Genomic DNA, 21,129 nt, shown 5'->3' on the forward strand with positions numbered 1-21,129 from the left:
CTAGCTGGAGTGGGACTAACTTTCGGGGCTGATCTCCTAGGGAACATCCGGCGCAGGAGTGTCTAATTGGTGGGCATCGGCATACGCAAGTAGGAGGCCCAGGACAGTTGGTTGGGTCGACTGGCCGGCAGCCTGGTGGGGTGGCAGACGTTGACGTCCTTGGTGGAACCTGGGGAGCACTGTCAGTCGCTCAAAATGGCCGGTAACAAAGGAAACAAGAAAGGGGATCGTACCCTGCCGGATATGCTAAACAGGGGCGCTGCGAGGCAAGACAGGGGGCAGCATTCCCCGGGACAATCGAGCAGCTCTCAGGGGGCGAGTGGAGGGGAGCCGCCGGTCACCAGATCCTTTCTTGAATCGCTCTTTGGCACTCTCCGAGAGGACTTCCAGGCACTGAAGCAGGAGGTGGCGGGAGAGGTGCGTGAGGTACGGAGGGAGGTTGACGGCCTGGGGGAGCGGGTGGCCTCTGTGGAGGAGGCAGGACATGCTCAGGCCGAAGAACTCGCACAGCTTCAGCAGGAGGTGATTAGACTTCAAGACCAGCAAATCGATCTTCAGTCACATGTGGAGGACCTTGAGAACCGTTCCCGGAGGAACAACATCCGGGTCCGGGGTGTTCCTCTTGCAGAGGAGGGGGAGAACGCGGCGGATTATCTGCAAGACCTATTTAGATACGTTTTGGATGAGCCGACCGACTTCCTTATCAGGATTGATAGAGCGCATAGGGTGGGCCCACGACGCAGGTCACCGGCGCCCCCTCCCGACCCCCTAGCCTACCTGCCGGACTACCCCTTGAAAGAAAGAATCCTCCGGGTAGCTCGAACCAAACCTTCTTTGGAGTTCAGGGGCCACTGCGTGTCACTCTTCCAGGATCTTTCGGTGGTCACTCTACAGAAGCGCAAGTCCTTTAAAATTGCCACTGATTTCTTACGAGAGCATGGTACTCAGTACTCTTGGGGACATCCGTTCCGTCTTATTTTTCGCTGGAATGGTACACTACATCAGCTACGTTCCCTCCAGGACACTTGTGTAGTATTGGGCATCACAGCGACTGATGAGGAGGCCCCCACTCCTCGCCGTAGACGGATCACCAGGGACGGCTGGCAGTCCGTCCCTGGTCGCCGACATTCCGCTTCCTCAGCAAGGCCTGATCCGCCCACTATCCGGGCTGAAATGGATAGCGCAGTACGAGATTTTGCCAGAGAAACGGCGGCAGAGGAGGTGGCATTGACCGCTTGAGAAGCTCTCCGGGGGGAGATCGACATCGCTTGATTGAAATCGCAGGTTTGGGGGCCTGGGGGGAGGGGGGGAGCGGGAGTTGCGTGGTGGCTGGACGTCCACTTTGGTGACTTTCCATAGACTTGCCTTCATAGGCCGGACATGGACAATGGTTCTTTTTCGCTCAAGTTTGGGGGGGGTGGGGATGGGGTTGGGGGAGCGGGGACAGTTCTGTTGGGGTGTGGAGGGCGGGGGGGGAATATGTGTTGGGTGTGAGGGGGGGGTCGTCCAGTGCACAGTACGGGAATCGAATATCTCAGATGTCCTTCTTCACTTGGTTTTGACTTCGGGAGACGTGGTGTGGATGTTGGAACAAGGAATGGGGGGTGGTCAATGCTTAGGACAGCCCACGGACACACTGGAGTTCGCAGCATGTAGTGGTTTGCCAGGACGGAGGGGCTGGGGGCCCGTATGCTTGTTACCCCAGTATTGGAACTTTCATAGATTCCCATGCTTTGTATCATTCCCCGTCGTCGGAATGGGAGTCTCGGTAACAAAAATACCATAGCTGTAGGTACAAAAGACAATGGAAAAAGGCCTAGGCCTCATTACCTTTTGTAGCATATCACCCTCTTTGTGTAAAAGAGACCAAACTTTTGGCCTCAGCCAATCAGAAGTGCCTCACCACTTAGAACCTTCCTGAAGGAACCTCAGAGCCTCAGATTTTCTACCGCACGTTGTGCTAGGGAGTCTCCATTGAGCTCTGCTCAACTTCTACACTTCTACAGGATTTCATCAGGTTTTTTCTCAGTTTTCTCTTCAGGATCTTTTGGATTCTTCTCAGGATTGTTGCTGCCTGCCAGTATGTCGGAGATTATGAAGAAAAAAGCACTTTTCAAGCCTTGTTCCTCCTGTGGCAAGAAAAGGCTGTTTGTGGAGGACAAGCATGAGGACTGCATCTATTGCCTCTATCCTGACCATCTGGTGGATAAATGTGCAATCTGTCGCTCCTTTTCTGCCAAAACCCTCCGGGACCGTGAGGGTAGGCTCCTGACATGGCTGCAAAGGCTTAAATCGAGGAAGGATACTGTCTCCAGTGACAGTGAAGATGCTGGATCGATGACTTCTACTAGAAGGTCAGTGAAAAGGGGTAGGGGTTCCCCTTCTTCTTCTGTCAGTCGATCTTCTAAGGCCTCAAAAAAGACCCCCAGTGAGTCTGAGAGCCAAGGTCCCAGCAAATCTCCTCACGGAAGTGTAAAGGAGAGGGATGGACCTTCTACGCACTCTACTGGCGCGAAGACTTCCACAGCCTTCAAAACGCCTCAAAGCCAGTCTTCTGAGAGGACTTCTAGGTCCTCGACGACTAAGACGTCGACAGCGGGAGACCCGTCGACTAAGTCATCTAAGGCTCCGTCAACTGGAGGTTCGTCGGCGACGAGACCGTCGACGGCGGAGAAGGCGCCGTCGACGAAGGCACCGGCTACACAAGTGTCGACGAAGGAGCCGTCGACGAAGGAGCCGTCGACGAAGGAGCCGTCGAGGAAGGAGTCGTCGACGAAGGAGCCGTCGACGAAAGCCCCGTCGACGCCCAAGATCCAGCCGACGACGAAGGACCCGTCGACGAAGGACCCGTCGACGAAGGACCCGTCGACGAAGGACCCGTCGACGAAGGACCCGTCGACGAAGGCCCCGTCGACGAAGGCCCCGTCGACGAAGAACCCGTCGACGAAGAACCCGTCGACGAAGAACCCGTCGACGATGATACCAACGAGGGCGACGACGACAGTGTCGACGACGAGAGTCCCGTCGACGACAATGACGACGGTGTCGTCGTCGACGGTCTCGTCGACGAGAGCGTCGACGACCACTACGATGACTATGACGACGGCTGGTGTGTCCACAGTCTCGTCGACGACAACGTCCACGACGCCTATCTCGACGGCGTATGTACAACCGTCGACGACGGAACCCACGATCTTGGCCACGGAAAAGCGTATCACCATTTCTGTGACGCGGATTACACCGGAGATGACTTCTCCAAGGGCAGTGTCCCCTCTGCTACCAACATTGCTCTTGCAAGAGGGTCACCCAGAGGAAGATGACCAAGATGCATATAGTTATGCCAATAGTCCTTCGCAACTATTTGTCAAATGCCAGGACACCGACTCAGAGGGCGAATACACCCACGAGGAGCATGATCATGATCATGGTCAACATCAACAACGACACTCGGACCAGGGAATGGTTTCAGTGCCAACATCTTTCCTACAAGATCTACATAGGATGCTGCAGGACTATAAGTCTAAGGCCAGTGGACCTTTGCCAACTACGTCAACACCTGCTACGCCTTCCACGACTCAGGCGTCAGTGGTGCCACCTACGCTCTCGGCTCCAACCTCTCCGCAGACTCAAACAGCCGTCCCTCAAGATTCCTTTGGGGTACCAAGATCGCATGATGTTGATGAATCCTCGGATGAGGATCAACATTCGGATCACGTCTCTATTCCTGACACGGAATATGATGAGTACATTATTGACAATCCCGCATCGCCAAATCCGGACCCGGCGGACTCCCCGCCGGTGGATATTGGAGGTTTCCATCAGCTAATGGAGAGGGCGGCGGCAAGGTTTAAGTTAGCAATGCCTAAAGTCACCACGGATTGCTTCTTATATGACTTTAAGGAACCTTTCCAGAAAAATGCCAGATCTATTCCGATTGTGGATCATTTATGGAAAGAGGGCCTAAAGACCATGACACACCCGGCGACGGTGGTGCCGGTGCTACCGCGTCTGGAAAAGAAATATAGAGCAACCGATGATGCCCCAGCAGCCTTGACAGGTCATCCGAAACCAGACTCTGTAATCTCACAGGCAGCGCAGAGGAAATCGCGCAACCCTTCAGCACCGCTGACAACTCCTCCGGACAAGGAAGGACGGAGGTTAGATAATGTGGGGAAAAGATTCTCAGCGATGGCGAGTTTGCTGGTGAGAGCGGCTAATGCCTTAGCCATCCTGGGAAGGTACGACCGTCAACTCTGGTGTGATGTCTCTCCGTACCTTGACCAGTTACCTCCTGAATCAATGTCGGAGGCAAAGAAAGTTTTGAAAGAGGGGGAAGCGACGTCGATGGAAATAATCGATTGTGCAATGGATATTGCGACTACGGCATTTCGTTCGCTAGCTGGAGCGGCAGTGCTCCGTCGCCAAGGGTGGCTTAAAGCTACTTGGTTCCGACCAGAGGTCCAGAACAAAGTGTTGGATCTTCCCTTTGATGGTGAGGCTCTATTCGGCAAACTTATTGACGACACCCTTCAAGATATTAAAAGGGACACAGAGACCGCTAGGTCTTTAGGAACACTTCAGTACAGGAAGTCCCCCTTCAAGGGAGCCTGAGGCAGGGGTGGTACGTATAGAGGATCCTTCCAACACCAACGGTATTCCAACACAGGATCCGGTTCCCAACAGCACCGCCAATCTTACCAACAGCGGCAAGGCCAGTCTACCAACTACTCCAGGCCTTACAATAAAGGAAAGCAAGGTGCGCGAGGACGAGATTCGTCCAAGCGCCAATAGCGGCCTCCTGGCTCTTCCTACTGGACCCTCCTCCAGGAAATCAGCAGTTGGAGGCAGGGTCAACAAATACCTTCACAACTGGTCCCTCATAACATCGGACCGTTGGGTGCTCAACATCATTCGGAAAGGGCATACCTTAGAGTTCACTCAAGTTCCGCCACCCAAGCCCCCGGCAGCCACTCCTTCAAAACACCAGCGTCTCCTTCGGCTCGAAGTTCAACAAATGCTCCGAAAAGGGGCGATAGAGCCAGTTCCATCGAACCAAAGAAACCAGGGATTTTATTCCAGGTTCTTCCTGGTGAGGAAAACGCTCGACAAGTGGCGTCCCATTTTAGACCTCAGGGGGCTAAACACCTATCTCATCTCTCTATCCTTCAGGATGGTGTCCCTCCAGGACATCTTGAAACTAATCAACCCGGGAGATTACATGGCCACACTCGATCTCGAAGATGCCTATTTTCATGTTCCGATTCACCCAGCACACAGAAGGTTTCTGCGATTCACAGTAGCCAAGAGCCATTATCAATTCAGGGTTTTACCCTTTGGACTCCGCTCGGCCCCAAGGATATTCACGAAAGTGTTGGCTCCAGTAGCGGCTTTCCTGCGGAGGCACAAGTTTCAAGTCTTCCCCTATCTGGACGACTGGCTGCTGAAGGCTCCGTCCAGAGAGGCAGCGCTACAGGCGGTTCAAGCGTGTACCAATTTATTCCGAAACCTGGGTCTCACTCTAAACGACGAGAAATCTTGCCAGATCCCGTCCAGAAGAGCCCGGTTTCTGGGAGCCATCTTGGACTCAAGCCTTCACGAGCTTTTCCCACTCTGGAAAGGAGGCACAAGTTACAGACGATGGCCCAAGACTTACAATCAAAAAGGTCTCTTTCAGTTCGCCGCTACAAGTCTCTGCTGGGAGTAATATCGTCGTGCATTCCGCTGGTTCCCCATTGCAGACTGAGGATGCGTCCCTTGCAGGAACAACTGGACAATCAATGGCGGCAAGTCCAAGGTTCCTTCGACGACAAAGTGGCGATCACTCCGGAAATGAAGAATGCGGCCCTATGGTGGACAGACCTAGACAACTTGTCCCAAGGCCTATCCTTCGCAAGCGACCCGTCTCCACAAGTGATAACGACGGATGCGTCGTTGGAAGGCTGGGGAGCAGTGCTGCAGGACCTTCATGTCAGTGGTCATTGGTCACCCCAGGAGAAATGCCTCCACATCAACCTGTTAGAACTCAGAGCGATACGTCTGGCTCTGCAATCGTTTCTTCCTCTCCTGGAGGGTTCACAAGTGCTTATCAGGACGGACAACACCACGGCCATGCACTATGTGAACAAGGAAGGGGGGACCAGATCGCGCCCATTGTCACAAGAAGCCCAGCAGATTTGGGAATGGGCTATCCGACACAACATGTCTCTGATGGCGGAACACTTGCCGGGCGTCCTCAACGAAAACGCCGACAAACTGAGCAGGTCATCCTCGGTCACCCACGAATGGGAGTTGAATCAAGACATTTTGGAACACATCTTCAGCCGGTGGGGAAAACCGGACATCGACCTGTTTGCCACCCCGACCAACAACAAATGCCGGTCTTACGCAAGCAGGCTTCCCCATCCAAATTCTCTGGGAAATGCCCTTTTGATACCCTGGTCGAAGACATTTGTCTACGCTTTTCCTCCCATTCCTCTAATACCACGACTAATCAAGAAATTCAAGATGGAACCGTGCAGGATGATCCTGATAGCCCCGGCTTGGCCGAGGCAGTTCTGGTTCACGGAGCTCCATCTCCTGTCGATCGCTCCTCCTGTACCTCTCCAAATTCTGCCGGACCTTCTCACGATGTCTGAAGGGCAGATTCTACATCCAGACCCTCAGTCGTTACACCTGACTGCATGGCTCCTGAGCAGCGAGAATTTATGAACCTGCCATTGTCTAAGGAAGTTAGGGAGGTTTTGTCCAAAGCAAGGGCCCCTTCCACTAACAAAACTTACCGCCTTAAGTGGAAAAGATTCTGTTGTTGGTGTCGAGAGCAACACATTGATCCATTCAATTCCAAACCTCATCAGGTCCTCCCATACCTACTGTCCTTGGCCAAGTCTGGTCTGGCCCACTCATCAATTAAAGTCCATTTGGCTGCTTTGTCAAGATTCAGGAGGACGGAATCTGGACCTTCATTATGGTCTTCAAGGATAATCAAACAGTTTCTTAAAGGTCTGTTCAGGGTCTATCCACCGGTGAGACCACCTCCACCAACGTGGCATTTAAATCTGGTCCTTTCTCAACTCATGAAGGGCCCATTCGAACCAGTCCATCGTTCTGACATCAAATACCTTTCGTGGAAATTGGCTCTTCTCCTCGCTCTCACGTCGGCTCGGCGTGTAGGGGAGTTACAGGCCTTGACCATTCAGGAACCTTTCCTTCAATTCAAAAGGAACACTGTCATCATGAGGACTAATCCTAGGTTCATGCCAAAGGTCCCCTCGGACTTCCATTTGAATGAACCGGTCATTCTGAAAACGTTTTTTCCTCAGCCTTCCACACCAGCGGAAAAAGCTTTGCATTCACTGGATGTACAGCGATGCTTGAAGTTTTACTTACAGCGTACTAAGGATTTTCGAAAATCTACCCAACTGTTTGTGGCCTTCGGGGGACCAAGTAAAGGCCTTCCACTCTCCAAACAGGGTGTTTCAAGGTGGATCACAAGTGCTATATTACATTGTCACAAGGCTGCTGGTAAGCCTCTGACTGGAAAGATACGAGCGCATTCCACAAGATCTGTGGCTTCCTCCACAGCACTCTTCGCAGGGGTGCAAATTAAGGACATCTGCAGAGCTGCAACCTGGAGCAGCGTCCACACTTTTACCAAGCACTACTGCTTGGAATCTCTGCAGCAGGAGGATGCAGCAGTTGGACAGGCTGTCCTGAGGAACCTCTTCCACTAATGGTGAGCTTTCCTATCTTCCCACCTTCCATTTTTTCACATTTTGTATCTAATGTCATGTGGTCTACTGCTATTATTTACGATGCAAAATGTGATTATCTTGCTACTGCTTGCTACTCTGATACAAAGCATGGGAATCTATGAAAGTTCCAATACTGGGGTAAGAAAACAAGTTACTTACCTGTAACTTTAGTTCCCCAGTATTGGTAACTTTCATAGATTCCCATGCGCCCACCCACCTCCCCGAGGAAAGCTCAGCCTACAGCACAGATGGTGTCTCAGTACACAACGGCTACGAAAATCTGAGGCTCTGAGGTTCCTTCAGGAAGGTTCTAAGTGGTGAGGCACTTCTGATTGGCTGAGGCCAAAAGTTTGGTCTCTTTTACACAAAGAGGGTGATATGCTACAAAAGGTAATGAGGCCTAGGCCTTTTTCCATTGTCTTTTGTACCTACAGCTATGGTATTTTTGTTACCGAGACTCCCATTCCGACGACGGGGAATGATACAAAGCATGGGAATCTATGAAAGTTACCAATACTGGGGAACTAAAGTTACAGGTAAGTAACTTGTTTTCTTCTTGTCCTTTGCCTGGTTTCCGGAGTGGAGGGGGTACACACGCCTTCAATGGCCTCCGCACGCTGTACATATGCTTTCTTGCACTCTGCCCGCTATGCCTCCTTATGTTTTTAAGGTCCTAACTCTAAATGTTAGGGGATTGAACAACCCTGTTAAGCGGCGGGCGGTGCTCTCACTGTTAGAAAATGCTCATGCAGACATTTGCCTTCTTCAGGAAACACACTTGCTGGCACAGGACACACACAGGCTGCGATCTCACAAATTCCCGCTCCAGTTTTTTTCCGCCTGCAACACGAAGACTGCGGGGGTGGCGATTCTGGTGGCCAGACACTTTAAGGGGGTGCATCTTCATAAACTTGCTGAACAGAAGGGGAGGTTACTGGTGCATAGGTTCAGAGTTGGGGGCCTCACGTTCACGATTGGCTCCCTTTATAGCCCTAATGACAAGCAGGAGCGTTTCCTGCAGTCAGCTGTGGAGGATGTCACTGCCTCGCCAGACAGACATATCATTCTTGGTGGGGATTTTAATATGGTTTTCGATTCCGCGGCAGATAGGTCAGCGCAGCGCTCTCCGCAGGTCGGGGAATTCTCGGCCGGTTGTAAGGCGCGGCTTGTGGAGGTAGATCTCCTTGACCTCTGGTGTCATCTACACCCTACAGATAGAGATTACTCGTATTACTCTCATGCACACAAGACCTATGCACGGCTTGATCACCTTTTAGTTACAACACCGGTGAAGGCATTGGTCTCGTCGACTGACATGGGAGTGTTATCCTTATAGGACCATGCTCCGGTTGAGGCCTCGTTGTGCCTGCCCCCTACTGCCCACCCCTCGAGAACTTGGCGCCTCAGGGATACCCTTTTACATAGGAAGGTGGTGGTGGACCGTACCGAGAAGGTAACCCGTGACTACCTGGCACACAATGACAACGCCGACACCACCCGGGCCACGCAATGGGCAGCATTAAAGGTTGTCCTCAGGGGGGAATTCATGTCTGTCTCCGCGGCCGAAAACAAGGAGCGGCAGGCCAAGAGGGAGGAGCTTACCGGTAGGGTTCGGAAGCTTGAGTTGATTCACAGAAGGACCGGGGCTCCAAGGATCTGGCGGCAGTTGAAAGAGGCGAGGAAGCTTCTGGCAGCCTTGGACATGGATCGTGCAGAATACGCAGCCCTTCGGCTGCGCCATGCCTTTTACACGGGGGGAGATCGCTGCGGTAAGCTGCTGGCCAATAGGCTCCGGGCTGCGCGGCAGAGCCAGTCGGTGAAAGAGATCCTCGACTCCGGTGGAAATGTGGAGACGGAGGATGCCCGCATCTCGGCGGTGTTCCGAGGATTCTACGAAAACCTCTACACCGGTGATCCGCCGGATGTGACGGCCATATCTTCCTACCTAGATTCGATCACCTTGCCGTCCTTAGACGTCCTGCAAGCCGAGCATTTGAACAGGGACATCGGAATAGAGGAGGTGGTCTCGGCCATTGCCAAACTCAAACACGGCAAAGCACCGGGCCCGGACGGCTACTCCGCCCTTTTTTATAAAACGTTTTGCGCGACCTTAGCTCCTGTCCTCACACGCCTTTTTAACTCTTTCGCAGAACCTGGTGCCATCCCGCCTGATCTCCTCGGGGCCTCCATTTCGGTTATTCCTAAGCCTGGAAAGGATCCCAAACATTGTGGGTCCTACCAACCGATATCCCTCTTGAATGTAGACCTGAAACTCTATACCGGGATTTTGGCCAGTCGCCTAGCACTTCACCTCCCGGTCTAATAGACCCGGATCAAGCTGGCTTTGTCCCAGGGAGGCAGACTGTTGATAACACAAAAAGGGTGGTCCATCTGCTGGAGAAGGCTTCTAGGATTCCTGGGGAGAGGATGATGCTGGCGGTGGACGCGGAGAAAGCGTTCGACCGAGTACATTGGCCCTTCCTAGAACAGGTACTAGTGAAGGCTGGCATCGGGGAGAAGTTTCGCGCCATGGTCCTCAACTGCTATAAAGAACCGACGGCCGTGGTCCGTGTGAATGGATATACTTCCACGGCCTTCACTATTGAGAGAGGCACTAGGCAGGGTTGCCCACTTTCGCCCCTGCTCTTTGCTTTATACATGGAGCCGTTGGCCCAGCGGGTCAGGGATAACCCGGCCGTGGAAGGGATACGGTTGGGTGGGTTTACTCATGCGATCAGCCTTTACGCTGATGATGTCATCTTCACAATAGCTACACCCCGGACGGCCCTACCGGCTTGTGTACAGGAGCTCGCCGCCTTCGGTGCAGTCTCCGGCTTTAAGATGAATGTAGGGAAATCGGTGGCTCTGGATATTTCCTTGGACCCGGCCACCAGGGAATATTTACAGGGCAGGTTTCCTCTGCTTTGGTCCTCGGAGGCGGTACCGTATTTGGGGATCAAGATAGCGCCCACGCTGCAGGCCATGGTTTTGGCAAATTACTCGGCCTTGGGTGCAAAGATCAGAGAGGAGTTGGCCCGCTGGAACCGTGGGATTCTCTCATGGTTAGGACGTATTGCTGCCATTAAAATGACCATCTTACCCCAAGTTCTCTATCTGTTCAGGGCATTGCCGCTTCAGCCGCCGGTTGGGTGGATCCCGCAGCTGCAGTCGGATGTGGACCGCTTCATTTGGCAAGGGAAGAAGCCCAGGATGCGCAGGGCCCTATCTCTTTTGTCTCCTGAGGCGGGGGGTCTGGGCATCCCGGATTTTCGTAAGTACTTCCAGGCGACGCAACTGCGGTACCTGGTGGAGTGGTGCAGATGGGAGTCGGATAAGCACTGGCTTTTCCAAGACCAGGCGGTGGCAGGTCGGCCTCTGCAGGAGATTCCGTTTTTGCACCGCTCCCATCGGCCTAAGAACCTGTATGCGTCCTTCATCACTAGGGTGCCTTTACGAGTTTGGGACGCTACTTGCCTCATATATGATCTTACCTCGTTTCCGTCGCCTCTCTCCCCATTGGTAGATAACCCGGCTTTTACTCCCGGAATGGAGAAGGGCGCCTTCGCGCATTGGCGACAAGCGGGTTGTAGAGCTTTGTGCCACATGTACGGTCCTGAGGGGGTTATTCCATTCACGCAGTTCCGTCAGGAGTTCTCTCTCCCTGAGACTGGGAGGCACCGTTATATGCAAGCCCGACATTGGGCCCTTCAGCCACAGGTCAGAGAAGCAGCGGACAGGCTTTTCTCGCCATGCGAGAGATGGCTGGTGTCCCGTGCGTCAGATTCAAAGCTAATCACGGACTTATACAGGTTTCTGCAGCTACCCTCCACACACTTTTACAACCGGGGAGGGAGAGATGGGAGCGGGAGCTTGGGAGGACGCTGAGTCCCAGGGAATGGGACCAGATTTCCTACAGGGCACGCCACTCAGCGTATCATGTGGGCCTTACTGACACCTTCACTAAAGTCACTACCTATTGGTATTACACGCCGGAGCGAATTCACAAATTTGATCACAGTAAAGCAGACACATGCTGGCGGGGGTGTGGACATCGTGGTACACTCACACACATCTTATGGGACTGCCCTCTTTTAGCCGCCTATTGGAAAGAAGTGTTGGATGCAATAGACTCTCACTTCGATATTGAGCTTCCGCGCTTCCCTGCATATACCCTCTTGGGGCTCCCGAACGACTTGATGTATCCCCTGAAGTCCAGGAGGGGTAGGCAGATCGCTATTGCCTTAGGCTCTGCGGTCCAGAATGTTTTGATTCACTGGCGCACGGCCACACCGCCCACTGTCACGGGTTGGCTTCATAGGTTGTGGCATGTGCTGGGTATGGAAAAAATGTCCCTTATGGTGGCTGGGGACATAGCCCAATTCAATGAGCTTTGGCAACCGTTCCATGCTCTGTTGCTTACGAAGTTCAGAGAACTTACTTGCCCCAGATATCTCCGCCTCCTGCGGCTCACGAGCCCACCGGTGCCGGACCGATGAGCTGGCGTGGGGTTCCCCCTTCCCTCAGGACTTTTGATCTTGTTATACACACGGGGCGATGATAATGCACTGGACGACGGGTGGGGAGGGTGGGGGGGAGTTGAGTTGGGACAGTAGGGGGAGGGGGGGGGAGGTGTTTATATGGAAATATTGTGTCGCACCGGACCTATGCACTCTCACCTGCCTGGTTGGACCACCATCGTGGCCCGTGATTGTTGGCTTCTGTACTTGTTAAATCCTCAGGTGCTGCTGGAAACTTTATGATGATGTGTATTTGTCTTGGTGTGTCATGATGAATAAAATACTTTAAACCTAAAAACTTATCTGAGAACCAAAGGAAGACTGGGACCACCCTGCTAGTCTACCTGTGCAAGGTGCATCTGCCGAAGTTCGCTGTTGCTCCCGCTAGGTTCTTCTCCACTGCAGCAAATCCTGTTCAGCAGTCTTCTGCCATAGGGGTACCCAGCCTCCTGGAACTCATCTACTACAGTTTCCTGCCTCATACCTCTGGAGATTTTCGACTATCAAAAAAAGACTAAATCCGAACATAGTTATCTTTACCACAACTTCGTCCAGCAACTGCAAGACAACGATGCCTCCTCCTCAGACACCGCCTGCAATCTCGCACCGCTGACCTTTACCTTCTCTGAACATTTCCTTTAAAACTTCTTCTAAGGTTAGCGCAGACCTGGCTCAATTCACTTCTTGTATCTGACCCGCGCTCCATCACAGTCGGCCATATATTTTGACTTTGCCCCGATCTTGCGTGACTAAATGTCTGTGGTTGGCACTGTGATCATTTTGGCGTTCGTTTTTATTCTAAGAAAATTCATAACTCCGGTCCTACTGATTGGATTTTGGTAGTTTTGGTGTCAAATAATTTATTAAGAGTTACTCTGTTTTTCTAAAGTGGTATGGTATCTTTCTTGTGTCTTGTGTTGTATTTTCACTTTGTTGCTGCTTGTGTGCTGCATCAATACTTTATTCATTGCCTCTAAGTTAAGCATGACTGCTTTTTTGCCAGGCTACCAGAAGATTTAGCACAGATTCATTTAGTCAATTTTGTGGTATACCCTGACAGGGATTGTGGCTGTTGCTTGAACAGGACCCCCCCCCTCCCCCCCCCACACTCATTTATCTAACAGCCCAGTTTCTCACAAAGCAACTGAACAAGCCTGTAGTGAACCATTTGCTGCACAGTGCTCTGTGGACGCTACAAGACCTGCATTTGGTAGTTATGTTACAGCTCTCTCCACCAGAGGACTCCAGTGTTACAGCGCAACACTATATTGAGATGGTCTTGTCCAGATTAAATGACTAGCAACACCTATTAGTGGGACAATTAGTTTACATTTTAAGTGTTATGTTGCAGATGGTTTGCAGCTTGAATTATTTCTTTAGCGCAACTAATTATACAGGTCTTCAAAACAGTGGAAACCAGCTATCGTCATGAGTCTTGTATTGTCAATTGTAATGGGTTGCTGGTTTTGAATTGAGATGAGTTTATCTTGCAACATATTTAAGAACCGTTTCATTATGTCACACTGGTACATAAAGTAAAAATGTGAAGTCTGAGAGAGATATGTAACCTCATTTAGAGGCCCTGGGACACTTGGGAGCAAGATTGTTAATATGTAACATTTTTACTGACATTCTTGTATAGTACGTTACATAACTGTTACTAACCCTGTCTCCTCTATCTGCATAGATCAGAGGATAGATAATTACCCTGCAGAAAAACCAGCTTTCAACTTGGCTGCAGTTGTGGCTGAAACTCTCGGTCTTGGTGTTCAAGAAGACTCTGTAAGTGGTGGATCTAGAGTGAATATACTTCTCTATTTTGTCTGGAAAAAACTAGTCTGCTAACATGGTACTGTAAACCAAACTACGAAAGAGGCAAATTCCTCCTGCAGTTTTGAAACTTATATGGTCTAACTATCATATGATGCAAATCTTTTATAGAACCACTTGTAAGATACCGGCACAAATGTTTTTTTATGGAGATATACAGCCATGAAATGCTTCAGCTTGCATGATCTGATAGTGTGGCATGACTGTCTGGTTTGGAGTCATTAGTAGATCTTTTGTTACATTAAGCCTGATCTGTTTGAATGTCTGCTCATTAGAACATCTGATGGTTTAGTTGCAAATTAATAGCTGTGCGTAAGGCATCTCTGCCTGTTTGGGAAGGCACTTTAGCCACTTTCAGCAAGCAGACTAAGAGCCATACATTTATGTTAAATGAGGTTCCTCTCAGGAACTCCACTTTTCTCATTTGGATTCAATTATCACTGGTGCCCAGAAGCCACGGTACCATTGAACCTCGATGGGTAGGTAAGTCATCCTCTTTAGCACTTAAATCTCAGTGTGGTGAGCATTTCAAGGGTTGCTCAATGAGGTAGTACAGGTTAGACACTGAGCACAATAGCACCATATACAAAGTACTTTGAAAACTGAATGTCCATTTAGTTCTTTACTTGATAAAATACCAAGTACTTTATTGGGTACAAAACTTTAATCCTAAACACAAAATACTGGTACATAAAGACAATCAAAATCTCTAACCCTTCCTAGCCAGAAACCTGAATGTTGTCTACATACTAAGTGCTGTAGTTTGCTTTGACATTGTAGGCAATGGGCAAGCTAAGTCTTTAGAGATGTTTGTGAGCAGTTTGTGATGTTGTGTGCTCAGAACCAGAGTTACCTTCAGTCCGGTTTGCATGGAAGAACTTCCATGAGCTCCCATTATTGTTGGGCTCACTGGAGGAACTTGAAAAATGCAGAGACTGCACAGGAAAGACATCAGACGTCTCTCCAGAGTAATGCAAAGGACTTTCCGTTCCAACAGAGGTGACTCGCATTGTTATAATTTTCTTTGATAGCCTAAAAATACTACAATGCTTGAGTTCTAAATTCACCATCAATTCAGGGAACAGAACTATGCAGACCTCTGCTTTCTTTTACTTTTTCACTTTGTTCTGTAATTTATATGCTTTAGCAATATGTAAAAAGCATAACCACACCATATTCTTCCTTCAAATAGCAGTTGGTGTTTTAAAGCCTACCTTTGCTTCAAATAAAAGGTGCTAATTTTAACCAATCACTTGTTCTCACATTGTCCACTTTCAAAAAGTAGAGCTTCCCCCTACTGGGACTCCAACCTGGCCTGCAGTTTGTACACAGGTTTCAGCAAAAAGTGTTTTTTGTCCTTAATTTAATACTGTGAGACCACTTGGTGTTGCATGCCAACACTACATAACATCTTTATATTCCAAGCAACTTGTGTACTCTGATGTCCTCAAGAGGTTCTTACTATTTTTCCTTACTAATTTTTAGGACAGAGACAATCTGAACCAGTGTGAAAAGGCATCTCAGTCACAAGATAGACAAGTGCATGTTATGATTTCTGCCCAGCGCTACTGGTCTGGCCTACTATAGGGAACATATCCGATTTTCTCTATAGTCCAGAAGATTCTGCTTAGGAGAATCTGTGACCAAGTCACTAAGTTAGTGAATGTGGTGTGACCTGTATTCTGTGCATAGTTCCACAATTTACTGCATTCTGTAATCCAGGGCAAGCCCCTTTACCTCTCTGCACATCACTTTTTGTTTGCTAAAACAGGGAGCCCCTACAACTTCCTGCATGACAGTCTGAGTACCATAAATGAAAACATGGATTAGAGGTAATAGATCCAGGCTGCCTCATTTGCTGTGTTCCCTTTTATGTTTAGCATATGATAAAGCTTATGTTCTTCATTGTACGATGGTTAAGAATATTTTATCGGTCCTCAAGGCATTATTGAGAACTGTTTGTGAACATATAATATATGTTTCTTTCAATTTATTTATTAAAATAATTTAGACCTCTGCACAGATACACAATGTAGTACATTAATAATCATTAAGAAATCCATGTCAAATACAAACACATTGTAACAGATAAAAGAAAACAATTCATTATTTTAGAATAGAATTCTGTTTTGAAATATCGTAAGACAATGCCTAAAAAATCTACACACCCTGTAACAGGTCTATGCAGTTGGAGGACGTGTGATAAATTGCATCGATTCATCATGAGTTAAAAGATTAAATTTCACATTTAAAGCTGTAAAAACTATTTATAATATCTCTCGGAGAAGGGCAAGGTTTGAAGTACATGAAATACATTTTGAGGTCCTGACTTACAAAAATTATAAATCACAGAAGAGACTTTCTCAATTTTAGGTTATTGAGGGGAAGGTTTCCTATTTGTAAGAGCAAAAGCAAGTGTTTCATCTTATTGGCTTTTTGGTAATAAATTGTATGGTTTTGTTTAACCAAAACGTGTTCTTAGCACTAAAACTTCTATATGTTTTTAAATGACTGCTTAATTCTGTATCACAGGAGAAACTTAGCCTTCCAACTTGAACTTTAAGAAAATAACGCAATTGCCCTCGGCTCCGTGAGTTGAAAAGGCTCATGCTACCATTTAAACTCTCCAGTACTCATTTGAAAGTACCATAAAAAATCATGTTTTAGGCTTGTCCCAATTCTAAATTCATAAGGAAAAGAGCCCTTGAGCACTTAGCTGGCGCATGGAGGAGCTTGTAGCTCCAGTGAATTATGTTTGCAAGAGCTTGTATAAAAATACTAAATAGAACATAAGTTCTTATCTAAGAATTTGCCCTAGTATAACTCAAGCACAAACTCCAAAGTTTTCATAAAACCTTCCCTTCATATAAATATAAAGAACTAACAAGAAATAGGCAAATGTTCCAGAGCATAAATAAGAGTAGGAGGTATCTTTAATTTATAAATATGTAATAGAAGGATAAAATGCCTTTCCTCCTAAAGTTATAAAAGGTATGATGGCACCTGAATGGACCTAGTACTAATCCTTAGATTAGTTAAAAGCATCGTCTGGGAATGGTTGCTGAAAAAGCTTCTGCCTAAATAGACCTAATTATCAACCCACTTCACTATGACTCGGTCAGTCACTCCTCTGTCCAAAAGTCTCTTCCCCTGAAGACATTAATTCCTTGGCCTAGATAATCACTAATACCTATTCTTGGATATCTTTCCTGATCTAAAAATGAATACTGCTAAAAATTATATTTTCTCGGATCACCCCACCTGATTGCCACATTCCAGTAAAAACATGGTTTCAACTCCTGCAACCTGTATCTGAAAGAAATACATTAGTTAGATTCTTTACCTTAGAAAACCCCCCAGGCGTCAGACTGGATCCGGAAAGTTTTCGTCCGCAGTACCCCCTGCGCGTCGGTAGACGGCATCTGCAGCTCCGCGTCCGTCGGCGTGATCCCTGGGATGACGTCATCAGAGTACTTAGACGCCGCCCTTGCACGCTGACGTCAGTTCTTCTTTTTTCTGCGCCAGCAAGCGTAGATCCGGGAAGAGCGTACCCGTAGTCATTTTTTGACTACGTTTTTGGACATTTTTGTCTACCTTTTTCCAGTCGACTTAGACTCCTGGTGCCGGTAGGGATGCCCGGTTTCAAGCCGTGTGACGCCTGTCACCGACTGATGTCGGTTACCGAATCTCCCCCCCCCACCGCCGGTCTCGCTGCTGTCTCGGGCCGACCACGATGACAAGTCGTGCCCCGATTGCCGGGCCTTAACGTCGAAAGCTAGGTGGAAGCGGTCCCGCAAGCTCCTCGAGATCCGGCAGTCGGCTCCGTTCGTTGGGATCCTAGTCCTCACACTCGGGTAAGTCGAGGCATGGTAAAAAGAAGTCGAAGAGACGACATCGCTCTTCTGACTCCGGTCGCGCGACTCGGCCGAGGGTTCAGATGGAACCACCTGCGCGGCTCCTCCAGAGCCGCAGGAGTGGCATCCGGTCCCTGGCCTTCATGTGACTCCGGGCGATATTCAAGACTTCCTCTTGGCCATGAGGACTCTTTCCGCCGTCCAGGCTTGCCGGTGCGCCTTCGGGTCCTAGCAAGCTTCGTCCCCGGCGCCTTTGTCGACTTCGGTCCCGGCGCCGCAGGTCCCCGTGGGATCCAGGCCTGGATCCCGGTCGACTCAAGTTGACCTTACGACTCCGCTGGCGCCGACCCTCACGGTGCCACTTCTGGCACCATCCTTGGAACACTCCGTCCATGGTTTCAGTCCGGCGCCGTCTATGGGTGAGCCCTTCACTTATGACCCGGCTCCGTCATTTCTGCCTGTTTATCAGGACACGGATGAAGGGGAGGACTGGGAGGGGTCTGAGGACCCTCTGGCACAGCAGTGCCAGTTAGGTCAGGGCTGGACAGATGAGCTAGGGGAGGCCAGTGGTCTAGACACTTCGCCTGACAGTGGTTTTATCTCTCCTCATTCCGTGGCTATGGAGGAGGGAGTGACTTATGCTATGGTGCTGCTCAAGGCGGCCAAGGCCTTGGGCTCCCTGCAGCGGCCCTGAGGACTAACCTCCTCACTAAGGTGATTCCACTGCCAGTAAGCTCTTCGGAGCCTCTGCTGCAGTTTAATGATGCCCTCACTGACGTTCTGATAGGCACTTGGTCCAAGCCCACCACAGTCTCTCCTGTGGATCGGAACGTGGCCCGGCGCCACCGCCCAGCTCCGCGACCCCTGCTTTCTGTCCGCACATCCCACCCCTGAGAGTCTGGTTATCCAGGCCTCCACGTCCCAGACCGCCTTCCCGACCGCACCGCCGGACCGGGAATCCAAAAAGATGGAACAGATTGGAAAGAAACTGTTTTCCTCCCTGAGTTTGGGATTGCGAAGCATTAATACTGCATGCTTTTTGGACCGTTACACCCGCTCTCTGTGGGATACGGTGGCGTACGTGCTGCCTCAGTGTCAGGAGAAGGCCAGGACACAGCTCGCCCAAGCTCTTGCTGAGGGGCGGGATGCAGCACGGTATTCGATCCGATGTGGACTTGACACCAGACTCGCTAGGTAGAGCGATGGTAACGACGGTGGCGATTCGTCGTCACGCCTGGCCAAGGTCCACATACTTTTCGGGGGATGTCCAGACACTCTCGTGGACATGCCTTTTGATGGCCGTCGCCTCTTTGGCGACAAGGCAGATAGCGCACTGGAGCGCTTCAAGGACTCTAGGCCTACGGGCAAGTCCTTGGGCCTGTCGGCCCAGCGCCAGCAACCTTCTGCCTTCCGCTCATTTCCTGGCCACGGAAGGGGCGCCCCCACACGTTCGTCCAGCCACAGGCCGCAGAACCAGCCTCAACACGGTCTTGGACGTGCATTCCGCCTTGGCGGAGCAGGGGGTCAGAGAGCCGGTCAGTCCACATCCGCTCCCACAGCATCTGCCTCAAAGCCTTCCTAGTCTGAGCTTTCAGGCCCATTCCACGCCAGTGGGAGGAAGGGTTCGCCATCACCTGTTTCACTGGCGTAACATCACTTCGGACAGGTGGGTGCTGCAAATCGTCAGAAGGGGCTTCTCCCTCCCCTTCGAGGTGACCCCTCCAGCTATGCCACCGCAGTACCACCGCATGTCGGGGGATCACTTGCAACTTCTGCGGGAGGAGGTTACAGCCCTCTTGGCCAAGGGGGCCATCAAACGCGTTCCTGGCCCAGAGGTGGAACGGTGTTGTTACTCCCAATACTTTCTGGTTCCCAAGAAGGGCAAAGGAGACCTGTGCCCTATCTTGGACTTCAGGAGCGTCAACGGCTTCCTCCGAAAGGAGAAGTTCAAGATGCTGACGTTAGCTCAGATTTTGGCTGCCCTAGACACTTTAGACTGGATGGTAGTGTTGGACTTGCAGGACGCTTATTTCCACATTCCCGACCTGCCGGCCCACTGACGTTCACTGCGGTTCACAGTAGGCCACAAGCACTTTGAGTTTACTGTGCTCCCCTTCGGCATCACCAGTGCCCCTCGGGTGTTCACAAAAGTGATGGTGGTGGTTGCAGCTCATCTGCGCAGATCAGGGGTTCAAGTCTTCCCCTAGCTCGACGACTGGTTGTTGAAGGCGTGCTCTCCCCAAGCAGTCGTTTCCCACCTCCAGACTACGGCCGACCTGCATTCGCTGGGGTTCTCCATCAATGTGCCGAAGTCCCATCTGAGTCCCACCCAAAAGCTCCTCTTCATCGGAGCGGTTCTGGACTCTGCTCAGTTTCGGGTTTATCCTCCCTAGCAGGAGGTTCGGGATATTCAGGCTCTGATTCCGATCTTTCAGCCTTTATCCCGAGTTTCGTTTCGGTTGACCCTACGGCTGCTGGGTCTGCTGGCCTCCTGCATCCTGCTGGTACATCACGCCAGGTGGCGGATGCCGGCTCTGCAGTGGGACCTGAAGTTCCAGTGGGCACATCAGGGCAACCTGTCCGACCACGTCCTTATCTCGGAGGGCACTGCAAAACAGATGCAGTGGTGGCTCAAGGACCGCGATTGGGTCAGTGGCAGATCCCTCTCCCTACCCCAACCGGAGCACACAGTTGTGACGGATGCGTCCCTCCTGGGATGGGGGGCCACATGGGAGAGGGGGAGATCAGAGGCCTCTGGTTTCCAGCTGAGTCCTGGCTCCATATCAACCTTCTGGAGCTGCGGGCGATCCGACGTGCACTGAAGGCATTCCTTCCCTCTGTTTGGGGAAGTGTAGTGCAGGTGTTCACGGACAACACCACCGCCATTTGGTACTGCAACAAACAGGGCGGGGTGGGGTCATGGACCCTTTGTCAGGAGGCTCTGCGCCTCTGGACATGGCTGGAACATCAGGGCATCTCCCTGGTGGTTCAACACCTGGCAGGTTCTCTGAACACCAGGGCGGACGAACTATGCTGTCGGTGCATGATAGATCACGAGTGGCGTCTGAACTCAGACGTGGCTCAAGGTCTCTTTCAGCAGTGGGGAAAGCCTTGGTTAAATCTATTCGCCACAGAAGAGAACGCGCTATGTCATCAGCTCTGCACGTTGGAGTTTCC

At 50.6% G+C, this 21,129-nt stretch overlaps 1 protein-coding gene across 2 annotated transcripts in view; it reads left to right on the plus strand.

Annotated features, from left to right (window-relative positions):
* The window catches only part of RBBP8 (RB binding protein 8, endonuclease), a 446,933-nt gene that overhangs the window by 306,050 nt on the left and 119,754 nt on the right, over nt 1-21,129 (plus strand). For both annotated transcript variants that reach the window (XM_086965639.1, XM_086965638.1), the window contains exon 9: nt 13,956-14,050. In XM_086965639.1, coding sequence (XP_086821765.1) covers nt 13,956-14,050 — 95 coding nt within the window. The remainder of the gene's footprint in view (nt 1-13,955; nt 14,051-21,129) is intronic.

Source organism: Lissotriton vulgaris, chromosome 4_1 (genome assembly GCF_964263255.1).
Source record: "Lissotriton vulgaris chromosome 4_1, aLisVul1.2, whole genome shotgun sequence".
NCBI classification, from domain to species: Eukaryota; Metazoa; Chordata; class Amphibia; order Caudata; family Salamandridae; genus Lissotriton; species Lissotriton vulgaris.